The sequence below is a fragment of the Nyctibius grandis genome, chromosome 4 (genome assembly GCF_013368605.1).
Source record: "Nyctibius grandis isolate bNycGra1 chromosome 4, bNycGra1.pri, whole genome shotgun sequence".
Taxonomy (NCBI): Eukaryota; Metazoa; Chordata; class Aves; order Nyctibiiformes; family Nyctibiidae; genus Nyctibius; species Nyctibius grandis.
In genome coordinates, this window is record NC_090661.1 from 30568352 (window position 1) to 30584240 (window position 15889).

Consider the following 15889-nt stretch of genomic DNA (forward strand, 5'->3'; position numbering starts at 1 on the left):
CAGGCACGGAACAACTGCGCCCCAGCGCAGTCCCCACGCCGGCAGCCCGCAAAGCAAGCGCTCTCCCCGCCGACATGGGGCAGCGCCCCGCAGCTCCTGGGGGCTCCGGCACTAGCGGGAAACGCGGGTCGGCACGGCCAGCACCAGCGGCCACAGAGACGAGTCCCTCAGGGGACTCCCCTCGCCCTGACATAACCCTTGTGCATCTTCATACAGCCCGAACAGCGGATAGGCTGTAAGACACTCATTTTGTCCTCCCACAGTAACGTTAGTATCAGAGGTGTCCGGTTGCTATTTACTAACACAAAACGTGGGAAAGTCCCTCTGTACAGAAAGACAAAAATTGAGCTGTGTAACCTAAGTAAACCAGATGAGAACAGCAAAATATCTCTTGCAAATAAATTACTGTTTTTGGAGGTCCTAAATTTTACTTTAGTGAATTTCTGCTATGAATTTGGCCAGTGAAGTTCAATCTCCAGGAGGAAATATTTGCTTGTTACCTTGTCCCTTCCAGAACAGGCCATGGTTGTATTTACATTGGCCGTGGAAAGGCGCAACATTCACCACCACTGACCTAGAAGGTAAACCAACTAAACCAAACTAAAAAAGCACACGGTGCTAAGTTCTCTGAGCACCTTCACCAACAGTGATCGCTGTTTTAGAAAGCAGGGACTGATGATGCTCTATGTTGGGAGATCAAAGCACAGGAATGGGAGAACAAGTGTGGTACTCTTGCATCCAACTTCTTTCCTGCTCAGGAATGAAACCTTGCTAAAGCACGAAACCATGCCAAGTCATATCCCCTTTGCAGATACCAGAACTGCAAATTGCCAAAGGAGAAACAGCTTGGGCATGTATCTGGTCTACTTGACCTAGGAATCCTACAAAAGCAAGAGGAACATAGCACCAATGTAGTGAAAGGAAACATAGGTTTCGATAACACCAGGTAATAATTACCTCACATGCAAATGGCTGTAATCCATTTTTACCAGAGTGCAAATTAAGTGCGAGGCATTGGCCTCTTCAGGTTTCAAAAAGAGAAGTAGCATACTTTTCTTTTCACATAAAACATAAAATGCCATATAAAGTAAACAGAACGATTAAAAAAAGCCCACAAACTCACACACCCCTACATCTGCAGAATAAGACAAACATACCCTTCCCTACCCCTAGTCTTATCATCCTGACTCACTCTGTGCCTATCAAGCCTGTTGCATTTCATTACCATGCCATGTGATCTCTTACTACTCAGCCACAGAATCACAGAATGTTAGGGATTGGAAGGGACCTCGAAAGATCATCTAGTCCAATCCCCCTGCCAGAGCAGGATTACCTAGATCAAGTCACACAGGAACACGTCCAGGCGGGTTTTGAATGTCTCCAGAGAAGACTTCACAACCTCTCTGGGCAGCCTGTTCCAGTGTTCGGTCACCCTCACCGTAAAGAAGTTTTTCCTCATATTTATGTGGAACCTCCTGTGTTCCAGCTTGCACCCATTGCCCCTTGTCCTGTCAAGGGATGTCACTGAGAAGAGCCTGGCTCCATCCTCATGACACTTGCCCTTTACATATTTATAAACATTAATGAGGTCACCCCTCAGTCTCCTCTTCTCTAAGCTAAAGAGACCCAGCTCCCTCAGCCTCTCCTCATAAGCGAGATGTTCCACTCCCTTAATCATCTTCGTGGCTCTGTGCTGGACTCTCTCCAGCAGTTCCCTGTCCTTCTTGAACTGAGGGGCCCAGAACTGGACACAATATTCCAGATGCAGCCTCACCAGGGCAGAGTAGAAGGGGGAGGAGAACCTCTCTTGACCTACTAACCACACCCCTTCTAATACACCCCAGGATGCCATTGGCCTTCTTGGCCACAAGGGCACATTGCTGGCTCATGGTCATCCTGCTGTCCACTAGGACCCCCAGGTCCCTTTCCCCTACGCTGCTCTCCAACAGGTCTGCCCCCAACTTGTACTGGTACATGGGGTTGTTCTTGCGCAGATGCAGGACTCTACACTTGCCCTTGTTATATTTCATTAAATTTCTCCCTGCCCAATTCTCCAGCCTGTCTAGGTCTCTCTGAATGGCAGCATAGCCTTCTGGTGTGTCAGCCACTCCTCACAGTTTTGTGTCATCAGCAAACTTGCTGACAGCGCACTCTATTCCCTCATCCAAGTCATTAATGAATATATTGAACAGTACTAGTCCCAGTACCGATCCTTGAGGGACTCCACAAGATACAGGCCTCCAACTAGACTGTCCCATTGACCACCACTCTCTGGCTTCTTTCCTTCAGAGCTCCTGGCAGGAACATCTTGTCACCCTGATGAAAAGCTGGTCAACATCCTCATCTTCTTCACTATTACTTTGTTTTCAGTTTTCTGCATGGCACACACATGCTACAACAACTGCATCAGTAATATCACAGCTACTTCTCACAAACAAGAAAAAATCAGGCACAGGAACTCTAAAAAACTCCCTCTATATTTGAATTCGTGGCAGACATTTATTATTTCTTCAAGTAGAGCATTATCTCAATTAGGAACAGTTTGTTGAAGATATTTGAAGTCAGCAGCCAAATTTCCTAAAGAAAATTCAGCTTCTACACACCATTCTAGTCACTAAAAACTTACGCAGATCGCAGACCTAAGTATAGACATGTTTTCTCCCTCCTGGTCACCAAGTCTTCAGAGTAGTCCATACGCTTTGTTTTAAAATTACGATAACCATTTTGAAAGGATAAGTTTGAATTAAGTCTTCCCTGTCTACATAATTAAAGATAACAATCCTGCAGGGTTTCTGGTTTCACGCTTTCCAGCAAGCCAGCTTGCTGATGAGGCTTTCCTGACAAGTCGTGGAGCCCACACATCTTTAGGAGCAAAACCAGGAAATCGGGAGAGGCAAAGATCTCCTTAGTAGAACCAACACATCTGACCAAACATGCTATTGGGGAAGAGAGAGGCCACGTTGCTGCAACTCCCTTGCACACATCCCCTTCATTCCTCACCCACATCTCAGCTACTGCTTTTAGCCACCTCTTCCTCAATTGTAATTGCAGCAGTAGTTGTGCGTGTGCCATAGCCAACATGATACTGGGCTCTGATGAAAGTTTTCCGTAAGACTGCAAACAAGGAAGTCACAGCACACACCTGCTGCATGCTAGGAGGTAGATGTTACCTTCCAAGGATACAGAAACTCTGCCAAATGAGTGGAAAAATGAGAACAGCTAAGGGAGCAACAAGCCCCCTGTGGAATTCAGGACTACTTCAAATACAGATGGAAGTCACTACAGGGATGGAAAGGCAGAAGGCAGAGAGGACTGCCCAAGACCACTGCAGTTGGAGGCTGAAAGCACCACACTGCTACTACATTTTAGTCTTTAAATTACTAAACTATGAATGCAATTAGGGAAACTGTTTAGATCTTTCACTTTTGTTCAGAAATTTATTATTTGCCCTGTCTATATTAGCTTTTCAAATGACAGACTTCCACACTGTTGTCAAGCTTAACAAGGAAAAAAAGAGCTATTGGGAATAACTGCATTATAAACACCATGCAATAAAGAGTTAAAGACAAGTGAGGGAGCGTTGTGAAGAGGTTAACACTTCCTCATGTGAGAGAAGAGGTAGTAAGAAAGTGGAAGGACACAATGTATGTCTTTCTACTCTTTGCCTAGCTTTTATTAAATAGTACATACAAACTTCTTTTGTGCTTCCAGTAGAGAACATTTTTCCTATTTGTCTTGAAAAACCCAAATAACCCAAAAAAATAGGACTTAAAAAAAACCATTAAATAGTGAGTTTCATGTAGCTTTATTTCACAAAATTTCCTCTCCCCAAAAGGACATGGACGTAATGTTTGTTTCATCTCTATCAATTAAGCATAGCAAATTAGAACTTTTTTCTAATTAAAGATTTTACTGGTGGCCTAAAGGGGATAGCTGAAGAACTCCAGCAACTCTTGCAGAGGCAGACTGAGGTGTTACAGCCACAGCTTTTCTCTGCCCATCTGCTGAGGGTTTGCTGCCCTCACGGCACAGCTAGCAGAAGATACTATGCACTTGTGCCTCAGCTACTCTACTGTAAAGTGCCATGTTTCAGCATAAATTGCTGATAAAGATGAACTAGAGCTAATCTACCAGACCTTACAGTGGAATGAAGTACAGTCACATGTTCACTTCTGCTGACCTAGCTCTGAGTGAGGAACCAGAAAAGCTAACTCCCTATGCCATTCCAGCAGCAGCCTCATCAGCTCCCTAGAAGTCCATCTGTGCTGCTGCTTGCCTGGTAATTATCAGTTGTAAATGTTATGAACCTAAATTAGAGCTTTTGTCATACAGTCCACAATGGGTTTCCACATGTAAGTTATTGCAAGTGAAGCCTCTACAGTCAAGCAGAGAATAAAAAACAGAACACTGTCCAAAAGCTCTTTTTCATTTGAAAAGGAGAAATAAAAAGCAATTATATAGAATAGAAATCTGGAACTTTGAAACACAGTGATCTCAGAGTACCTCTTGGCCACAGGGACCAATTGGGACAGGAAAGCCCATCATCAAATCACTTACATGGGAGGCAATTCGAAACAGACACTGGGAACAGAACTACCCCAGCACTGTGGACTCCCATCAAAGCCTCTTTCAAGTAAGGTAAGCAGTGCTTGCACCCTCTAGAAAGCAACGCCATCTTGTAGAAGAGTGCCCACTTCTTAGTGGGAGATGTTACATGTGCAGGGAGAAGAGTTCTGCTGAAATGTCTAGTTAATACCTGCTTAACATGAGTAGTGAAGCACTTGTGGAGCACTGCAGGAGTGGGTTTGGTGATGGTTTCGTTTTTTGGCTTTGTTTTTGTTTTTTTTTTTAAATGAAATCATGCAACACATGGAAGGCAGGGGCAAATCATTTTTCCAGGCATCCACCACATTGCCGGCAATGAGATGTGCCACAACAGCAAGTGTTAGCTCTATGCAGCTGTTACTTGTAGGTCAATGGCATTTAAAATAGAAAATCTTTCTTACACAGTGTTATGAATAAAATTGCACTTGATTTTGTTAAAAATTCATATCACTGTAACTTTTCCAAATATTTCCTTTCTGGCATCTTAATTTTCTTCATTAACAGGAGCTTCTCTCTAAAGACCTCTCATTCATGTTGGACACATGACATACAACAGCAGTAAGCCATTATCTACCAGAAAATGGGTCTGTTGTTTCTTCAGTGCTTATTTCTACCTGTCCCCACCCTCCCCCCAAAAAGGTACAGGCAGTTCACATCTAAGTGTCAATTGTAACATTGAAATATAAACTCCTCAAGCAGACATTAGGGATTTTAGTTTCACAGATTAAATATTTGAAAAGTTACAGAAGGTGCTGGAATAGTACACATTTAAATTGCTTAAAAATCCAAACTTGCAGCAACTTTGTAAATTCAAATTTCCAAAAGGTTTATAATGTCCTTGTGAACTTCTTCCGCAGAAAGACACCGTCATGACAATAAAGCATCAAACTTCCAAGGCTGACATCAAGAAACAAATCAGCAGGATGCACTTGCTCCACCAAGCAATTTTAAAAGAGGCATCTCCACTTCCAATAGCAGAAAGCTACTCCTTCATTCCATTTTGGACCTTTCAAAGTGTGTAATCATTCTTTCCTGGAAAATAAAATACCCAATGTTTTAATTTTCCCCAACAGGCTTACATTATTCGGAAATAAGGTGGTATGCTTTGCACGCTCACAACAAATGTGCACTTATATGCATTTTAAGTCAGGAGTCCAACTCACACAGCAGATACGTCACTTCTTTTAGAATACTCATTCAGAATACACGTTTGTATTCTAAGAAGTTGTATCACGGTTGTCCCCACTATCCTCCCCCCTACCCCTTGTAGTATTTTACTGCTGCAGTGGCAAGATCCTCTCATCTAGTAAGCCAAATCCTTAACAGCTGACTCGTGACTCCTTTGGCATGTCAGAAGACTAATTTGAACTGAAGATTTGTTTACTGACCTCATCTGAATCCAGAAGAGCTGGAAGAGCACTGCAGTGGGGCAAAACAAAACAAAACAAAAAAAAAAAAAAAAAGAAATAGTTAAGAGAATTAGAGCACCTACTGAGAGCATATTATTGACAACCATTTTCAGCCTTATGTTGCACTTTAAGCTTTTTAGGGCACAGGAGAGCAATAATGGAGATAGACCTTTCAATTAAACAGATAGAAATTAGGGAAAGACACACAAAAGACAAAGAGTCCAAGGAGCATCCTTAATGACCTTCACAGTTTTAAAATTCTTTTTTTCTAAGCTTCTCATTGCCAACTGAACAATTTCCAAGTTGCCATGAAATAAGCTGCATCATTCATACAGGAACACTGCTGAACTACACTGAAGACATTTACAATATGGGACCAGAAAATCGAACAAGTTACACTGGTACCATAGCCTTTTCAGCTACAATAGACCTTCCATCTATTGGGATGTCATCTCTTCACAACCCTGATCATACTTTCAAGAACAGAAAACCCTGCAGCAGACTACCTCAAAGTGCCCTTTCCTAGCTTATACCAGTCCAGTCCTTGTTTTCTTAAGGAATCCTCCCATTCTTCAAAAAATAAGTACTAGAACTAGAAAAAACAAAGGCAATTGAGAAAAATGCACTTTTTCATCCTCTTGAAGCTTCATTTGATTTCTTGTCTTTAACTAATTTCAAGCAGAGTTTTGTATTTAAATCCAGAGCCTCTGCCAAAATTACCTGTTCAGATTTGTGAACATATTTAATCTGTGAACTTCTGTTCTGCCGTGAAAAATTTAGACACAGACACTGACATTTTTGGGATGTAAAAGTTATTTAAAGCAGAATAATATGGACTGCCTACATAGCTGACTATAGTGCCAGAAGCATAAAAATGACTCAGACATTCCAAATAAAGTTGAGAACCAAATGACATTATTCAGTAGTTTACATTCAGCAAGATACTCAAAGGACTTTTCAGAGCACTAAACAGAAAGAGAGGGTTTGTTTGTTCTTTGTTTTCTGGATTTATTTGTTTAGTTTTGACTTCAGTAAAGTGCAAACAAATCAGTCTCTGGTTTCACAGTTCGAGATGGAGTTCCTTAAGTCGGCATGTGTTCAAATGGCACTAACTGTAAGTCTAACAGACTGCATAAAGCCAAGTGGAAGCATGCTTAGAAGTCAGAGGCCAATTCCAGGCTGAACTCAGTATCTGCTCATGTAAGTGCAGCATAGAAGTTGTAAGGCATTCTAACGTATTTGTGCTCCTGTGTCCAAGGAACCTGCTTTTATTCTGACTATAAGAATACTCACACATCTGTCATTGATGAAGGAACATTCTCCTCTACCCACTTCAGGTCATCCTCCTGCTACAAGTACAGAAATTAAATGGAAAACAAAAGTCAGTTTTCCCAAAATACTGTCACCTGCAAACCTTTTTCTTGTAAGCCTACTTGACACAAACCAATGTATTTATAATGTCAGTTCAAAAAAACCCCCAAAAAACCACCTTCAACTTGATTTCTAGATTACAGAAAACACATTACAAGAAAAAAAAAAAAACAAAAAACAAACAAAACCCCACCTATAACTTACTGTCAACTCTCTAATAGTCTAATGGTGACTAGGAAAAGCAGGCCTTCAAGACACTTTGGTTATTTACATAATCTAGTTTAGTCTCCCACAAAATAACATTATCTTTAGAAGATGTTACAGATTAAAAATAATTATAAAAAGCACAACTTAGATTTCGCAAAGGTAAGTTAAACTATATTGTCAGGATTTCTCATTTCTACCTGATGAACACTCTCTAAATCACAACACAAGCACACTTGTTTTGAAGTTGGAGAACTGACCCTTTCTGATTCCTCCCATCCCCAAAATAGAAAAGTTTGATTTTCATGTTATCCTCAGATAAGCACTATACAGTTGCAACGAACCTTTGAGGAAAAATAACGTTAACAACAAAAAATATTACTGCTATTATCATTAATTCCTACAAGTTCTTTCCACTTTTTAATTTATGCATGAATTCCATGGAAAGATTCTGAGACATATCTTCTACCTCCTAGCTGAACATGAAACCATCTCTGCTTATAAGGCACATGGAAAAAATGCACATACATTAAAAATGTTCCACCCAAACTATTTTGGTGGCTACATAATAATGTACACATCACCCTATTCGAGTAATGAATCACAAATCTCAAAATTAGAAGGCAATTAATTTATTTGAAATATGGCTCAGCCTCCCTCTCAGCTTGACAAACTCGTTAAAATAATGTATTATTCATTATCAGAATATAGTATTATATAGTTCTACCTATACTAGATTGTGCAAATATTCCTAAAGAACAGACTGAATTCTAAAGCTTCCATTGCACTTACAGGAAATTAGATTAAAAAACCTGTATTTTCTTTCTTTTCAGAAGTACTGTAAACATATGATACTTTTGACTCACTCCCACTCTGAAGCAAACCAGGAACACATTTACAGGCTGAACACTTTGCATATTTGTGAGCTACTACTGGGGGACAACCAAACAAGGCATATGGATCTATATCCTTCAAGGTAGGGAGGGCATACTCACAGCTTGCTTTGCTTTTACATTCCCATTTGGTTCTTGCTTTGTACTTCTCATTTTCATTCCCTCTGAAGACAAAAGAAGGAAAAAAGATTGGGATAACTGAACTATACTTGTTCATAGACTGTAAGTGAAAGTGTTGAGTGTTCATTCAGAACGTTTCATCAAATGCAAAGAGATGGAGTAAGATAGACAACTTAATCACTAAGACAATGCTTTCCCTTTGAAAGCGTTGTAGTATTTTTCCTGACAGGTAGAGTACCTAGTTTTTAATGAATTCTGCAATTTTACCTACGAAATATCAATTTCTGGTCCTTTTCTTTAAGCCACACGTAAGTAGCATAGAACTCAAAGACATAGTTGCCGAGGAAGGCTGCGGAATCTACATCCTTGGATATACTCAAAAGCCATCTGGACACAGTCCTGGGCAACCTGTTCTAGGTGACCCTGCTTGAGCAGGGGGTTTGGACAGGATGACCTCCAGAGGTCCCTTCCAACCTCATTCTGAGACATACACAACTCCCAAAATATATTTTACCTACTGGCTACTACTGGCTTCTGACCAGCCGCTTGGTTGACTTAAAAGCTGAGGCAACATGCATCTCCCAGCCTGGCAGACAGCCAGATAAAGGTGCATTTGCCAAATCAGCTAAGGGACTACACGCTCCTCCTCAGCTCCTGAACAAATCAAACAGCACTGATATATCCCAGCAGAATTGATAAGTGGACAGACAGCAACAGTGGGTATGTCACTCTACCTTTTACACAACTTATAAACAATAGTGTTAAAAGGACAATAGACATAGTAGGGAGATGGGAGGCAAGGAAGAGAGAGGGTTTTATAGTAGGAGGGGGGTGAGTGGAAAGATGCAACCTAGCGTTATAGAGCAGGACTCTTTCATTTGTATGTAATCTCATGAATATGTAAACATATCCATCCATATGTTTACACTAGACATTCCTGTACTAGGCCCTAATATGGAAAATGAAGAAGATTGCAGAGTTCACAGAACAGATACTAAAGGAAAATCCTTAAACTGGATTTTAAAAGAAAACTGCAACCTAAACCAGTGCCTAGCAACAATATCAGAGAGATCCTTGTCATCATGACTGGATCCAAACCCATGACTTGACATATTTAATAAAACAAAGTCCAGCGGACATGGTAAAGCAGCCACAACATGTAGAGGGGTTTTTGGAGGAGAATGGTCATGTAATGAGCCAGAAGTATGAGAGTATGGAGTGAGGGCCTAGCTGCGTGACAAGATTCATGTAGCTAGTGTCAACAAGCCGACCTTGGAGAGATGAGGAAAAACAGCAGCTGAGCAAACAAGAATTGAGGGAGTAGCCGGTGGGAGCCGAACACAGAGGAGAAGAAACAAGAACTGATGGAGCCAATTAAGAAAAGACCAGTGGCAGAGCAGTGACCAATCAACACATCAAAGAAGAGTATGTTTCGTAATATTAACCAGTAGCAATGCACATGCTTACAGCCAGGGAAAGTACAAAATGTATAAAAGGGACAGCTTATGCTTAATAAAGCGTCTTCACTTTGATTCACATTGGATTGTGTGGAGGCGTGTTCCTTCTCCTCAGATGGTGACCCCGATGAGACGCTGATCAACGGCAAGTTCGGGGAATAGCCCAGAAGGAGGTACACCGGCTGGAGTACGGCTCAGCGGGACTGAAGACCGGGGCGAGCCGGAGGACGACTCGCAAGAAAAAAATAGTACGTTGCAACGGGACACTTAGTGAGGTGAGCAGCCGGGGAAAAAGGAGATGGGCCAAAATATTTCTAAAGAAGAAAGTGTGATAGTAAGGCTTCTCCGACATATCCTCTCTAAGAGAGGGGTAAAATACGATGAGCATTTGCTCCGGAGACTATTGATGTAAATAATTGGTGTAAATAATTGTAAATTATGGTGTAAAAAGAATAATTTGCCAGCTACGGCGCAGACTGCTTTCAAAGTTAGTACGTGGCAAAGCGCTGGAACTTCTCTGTTTGAGGCTGCCTCAAGGAGGGACAAGATCGCCACTGTGTCGTTTGACGATGTGGAGATTAGTTATAGACTCACTGGAGCAATTGAAGGTGGACAGAGAGGCAAAAGGCGGCGGCTGAGGCGGCTACAGCTCCTTTCACAGTGACTTCGCTCTCAGCACCGCCAGAGCTCCAACCCCCCCCTCCGCGTCACCAGAGCCCCCCCCCTTCACCCTCCGCGCCACCAGAGCCCCCCGCCACCGCCCAGGGAACAGCAGCGGAACATTGATCCTTCTACCATCCCGTTACCCGAATCTGAGACTGAGCCACCCTTAATAGACCTTTCTGAAGAGGTGGAAGCGGGACACAATTGCTGCAGAGCCCGAGGGTCGTGAAAGTCAGGTGGTAGCGTGGAGGAGTTATTCACGCTGCAGCCAGTCCAGGTTACTGTGTCTGGCCCGGACCCGGCCAGGTTCTAGAGAAAATTAAGAGAGCACGCACTTGCGGACAGTGATTTCGGGGCCGCGGCTGCTGTGGGTGGTGGGGTATTGGCTTGCTCGGTATATCGAGGGGATGGAAGCAGCCCACCCGAGTGGGAGCCATTCAGTTGGGGAGTGATTTGCCTTAGACAAACAAACACAAAACGGGGCTACTAAAGAAGCGTTGTTGTTACAGTTAGCGAAGGACAATGCAAAGGAGGATTGCAGGAAAGTTATTGCAGGGATGGCAAATCGTAACCCCACCTTAACTGAACTAATGGATGCTTGTGGGAAAGTAGGAACCACCACGTTTCAGATGGAGCATTTAGCAAAAACATTTGCGGCAGCAGTTAAGGTAGTTCATCATTGTTATACATGCGAGCAAGAAGGTCACTTTAAGAAAAACTGCCTTAAGAAGCCGAAGCTGAGTGGGAGAGATAACTGTTTTGATGTGTCATTGCTGTGGGAAGCTGGGGCATTTTGTGAAGCTGTGCAGGTCTAAGTATAATGCTCAAGGTCAGCTGATAACAACCAGCTGCAGAGTGCAGGGAAACTGGAGAAAGAACGTGGGGAGGAACCGTGTGCTGACACAAATCAATCTTCCCAACCAGTTCCAGGCCTATGCAGTCAACTCGCAGCCCGAACCGCAGGGAGCGCTGGACTGGATGTTACCACAGCAACTGCGATCACAACAGAGAATAGCAGAGTGCCTAAGGTACCACTGAATGCCATGGGACCCACTGGAAGCAGGTTAAGTGCACTATTACTCGGACGTCCTAGTGTAACCTTGCAAGGTCTATTTGTTTTACCAGGAGTTATTGATGCAGACTATATGTTTTGGTTATTGATCTGAAAGATTGTTTTTTCACTATCCCTTTACATGAAATTGACAAATGCTAATTTGCTTTTTCAATACCTAGTAGGAACAACATGGTGCCTTGTCAACGATATCAGTGGACGGTATTACTGCAAGGCATGAAAAACAATCCCACAATATGTCAATGGTATGCAACAGAAAAAGGCACATCGTGTGGATTTAGAGACACCAGTAAGTTTATATGTAGCCATTGCCAACTATCATCCCATGGGATTACTGGGCCAGTGGAAGGAGTGCTGGCAGGATCCGCTACACGTTATAGAGTGGCTGTTTTTATCCTTTCAGTCATTAAAAACAAAAACAAAAACGTGCTGGGTATGAATGCAATTATATACTACTGTAAGACAAGGACCCAAGGAGCTCTTTTTATCCTTTGTTGAGAGGCTACAAGAAGCAGCTGAAAAGCAAGTTTTTGATGTCGGTTTACGAGATACTCTAGTTACGCAATTAGCTAGGGATAATGCTAATGCTGATTGTCAAAAGATCATTGAAGCTTTACCTGGAAAGCCAGATTTGAATGCTATGATAAAGGCATGTGCAAAAGTGGGTACTGTGGAACATAAGGCTCAAGTTATGGCTGCGGCCGTACTTGGGGCTTACGTCATCACAATTGCAGTCTCTATTCCAATTGTTAGCAGGGGACACAAATTTAACAGCACCACGACAGACTACTGCAGAGGTACAGCAACTGATTACAGAAATAGATAGCAGGCTACATTCCGAATTTGTACATCGTATTGATTTGAATCAGGAAATACAAATTATCACTTTGTTTGATAGGCAAATTCCGTATGCAATAATTGGTCAATGGAATTCAGAATGGTCAGATTTGTTACATGTATTGGAATTGGTTGTTTCTACCTTTAAGAACAAAGAAAACTGTCCCCATGATTGCAGAGCTATTGGCACAGATTATCGTCAAAGGACGGATGCGATGTCGGGAGCTTGTGGCCAGAGATCCTGCATCACTAACCGTTCCTATTGCAGCTCAATACTTTGAGTGGTGTATGGCTAATAGCTTTGCTTTGCAAACAGCCATGGAGAATTTCTCGGGACAGGTTGTTTACCACTTGCCCTCCCATCCTGTTATAAAATTGAGTGTGGAACTTCCAATTGCCATGAGAGTGTTGTGCACAGACACTCCTGTGGATGGAATTACCATTTTTACGGATGGATCTGGAAAAACAGTCAAGGCGGGCCTTGTCTGGTATTCTGACGGCAAGTGGGAATCTATGGTAGTACAACAAAAGGGTTCACCTCAGGTGGTAGAATTACGAGCTGTATTAGAAGTATTTCAGAATTTTCCTATTCCCTTTAATTTGGTTACTGATTCAGCATATGTGGCTGGCATTGTAAAGCAATTGGATAGATCTGTTATAGAGCATACACGTAATCAGTGTGCTTTTGAATTGCTGCGAGCTCTGTGGCAAGAAATTCAAATCCGAACTGCATTGTTTTATGTTTTATATGTAAGAAATCATACTAATTTGCCTGGGTTTATTGCAGAAGGCAATGCTCGAGTGGACTCTTTGGTTTCTGACCCCACAAATTCTACTACAATGACTGTACAGGTGCCGGACATTAAACAGCAGGCACGTATGTCATGTGAGTTTTTTCATCAAGGACATCGGGCACTGCGACGACAATTTCATTTGTCACACAGTGATGCTCGGAATATCGTGGCCATGTGTCCTGATTGTCAGCAACTGCCGCAACCTACGCAGATACAAGGAACCAATCCTCAAGGACTGCAGGCCTTGGACATTTGGCAAACAGATGTAACTCACATTGCTGAATTTGGCAGGTTAAAATATATTCATGTAACAATTGACACTTTTTCTTCTTTGATTATAGCTACAGCGCAAACAGGCGAATCCGGCAAACACGTTCAACGACACATGCGTTCTGCTATTGCGGCCCTGGGCATTCCACAGACGATTAAAACGGACCATGGCCCAGGCTATGTGGCACGCGCCACACAGGACTTTTTCCAACTTTGGGGTATAACACATGTAACGGGCGTCCCACATTCACCAACGGGACAAGCTATTGTGGAGCGCATGAATCAAACTCTGAAACACCTTTTACAAAAACAAAAAGGGGGAGAGCCAGGGCTATCTCCTCCTGACAGGTTGTGTAAAGCGCTTTATGTACTAAACCTTTTACGCTTGCCACAGGACTGCTCTGTACCCCCAGCGGTAAAACATGGTGCAGGGTTAAAGGGAGGTATGGAGGCTTTTCAGAAAGAACAGGAACAAGCCAAAGTGATGGTAAAAAATGGGGTGACTGGTGTGTGGGAAGGTCCAATTAAATTAATAACGTCGGGTCGAGGGTATGCATGTGTCGTTACAGATACAGGAGCCAAATGGGTACCAGCTAAGTGGGTGAAGCCGTGGCCACAAAAACAACCTGAACTACAAGAGCCAACTCAGGATCTGCCTCGGAACACTGACCTCTCGAGAGATCCAGTGCCCTGACTGCGGGAAGTGTGAAAAAAGGTTTGCGTGGGAGGTCTAGAAAAGGGAGCAAAAGGTGCAGTCATGATGAAGCAAGGGGTTGTTTTTTCTGTGTTAAGTCTGCTTTGGATCCTGGACCTGACAAAAGGTCATCAACTGATAGTCCTTCCGCTGACACCGTGGAAGGGGAGTCACAATGTTTGTGTGACTGATGCAGAGCCTGAACCCGACACAGTTTTGTGCCTCCTTAGCTCAGCCTGAACAACCCTTTCATACATGTCTAGTGGGGGTCCCCTTAAAGGGATCTGAAAGCAAAAATTACCAAAGGGTCTATTCCTAATTTGTGGGGATAGGACTTGGCCAAAGTTGCCCAGTAAGAAACTGGGAGGCCCGTGTACCATAGGTAAATTAAGTCTACTAATGCCTACACGAAAAGTCATACTAACCATACTAACCTACATAAGGCCAGGTAAAAAAGAAGTGTCACTAACATAGGGATAGAATGTAACAATGCTGACCAAGGGTTAACACAATTGTGAAATTTAGCTTGCTAGGTTGCAAAAAGAGCTAACCAAACTTCTAGAATTTTAGGAACTTTAGCCAATGATGTAGATAGTATCCGACATGCTACCTTACAAAATAGAGCTGCTATAGACTTTTTATTATTAGTGCACGGTCATGGATGTCAGGATTTTGATGGGATGCGTTGCATGGATCTGAATGATCACTCCAAGTCAATTCATAAGCAGATCAAAGAGCTCATGGATACCACACAGAAAATACGGGAACAGCATGGGTTCCTGGATGGCTGGTCGGATTGATTAAAATGCTATTGATGGGATTGTTCGTGATTTGTATTATCATGCTTGTATTACCGTGTTTATTCTCCTGCTTGCAAAGGGCCCTGCAGCGGATGATAAACACGGCCTTTCTGGCTCAAGAAAAGAAAGGGGGAATTGTAGAGGGGTTTTTGGAGGAGAGTGGTCATGTAATGAGCCAGAAGTATGAGAGTATGGAGTGAGGGCCTAGCTGCATGACAAGATTCATGTAGCTAGTGTCAACAAGCCGACCTTGGAGAGATGAAGAAAAACAGTAGCTGAGCAAACAAGAATTGAGGGAGTAGCCGGTGGGAGCCGAACACAGAGGAGAAGAAACAAGAACTGATGGAGCCAATTAAGAAAAGACCAGTAGCAGAGCAGTGACCAATCAACACATCAAAGAAGAGTATGTTTCGTAATATTAACCAGTAGCAATGCACATGCTTACAGCCAGGGAAAGTACAAAATGTATAAAAGGGACAGCTTATGCTTAATAAAGCGTCTTCACTTTGATTCACATTGGATTGTGTGGAGGCGTGTTCCTTCTCCTCAACAACAATAGCATTGTGTTCAGTGTCATCTGAAAGCCCCAGAATTAAACAGTCAATGTAAACACTAAACATAAAGCCAATGTTTCCTCTACAACTGCATAAATCAATGGCAACAGGGAGGCATTGACTCTGCTTTTACAGCAGTAATGAAC

The 15889-nt window shown here is 42.7% G+C and overlaps 1 protein-coding gene across 2 annotated transcripts in view; it reads right to left on the reverse strand.

Annotated features, from left to right (window-relative positions):
- Nucleotides 1-3647: 3647 nt before the first annotated feature.
- TMEM87A (transmembrane protein 87A) overlaps nucleotides 3648-15889 on the reverse strand; it is a 32298-nt gene continuing 20056 nt past the window's right edge. For both annotated transcript variants that reach the window (XM_068399567.1, XM_068399566.1), the window contains exons 18-21: nucleotides 8585-8646; nucleotides 7308-7363; nucleotides 5994-6024; nucleotides 3648-5637 (exon numbers count right to left, since the gene is read on the reverse strand). In XM_068399567.1, the coding sequence (XP_068255668.1) occupies nucleotides 5596-5637; nucleotides 5994-6024; nucleotides 7308-7363; nucleotides 8585-8646 (191 nt within the window). In that variant the 3' untranslated portion in view covers nucleotides 3648-5595. The remainder of the gene's footprint in view (nucleotides 5638-5993; nucleotides 6025-7307; nucleotides 7364-8584; nucleotides 8647-15889) is intronic.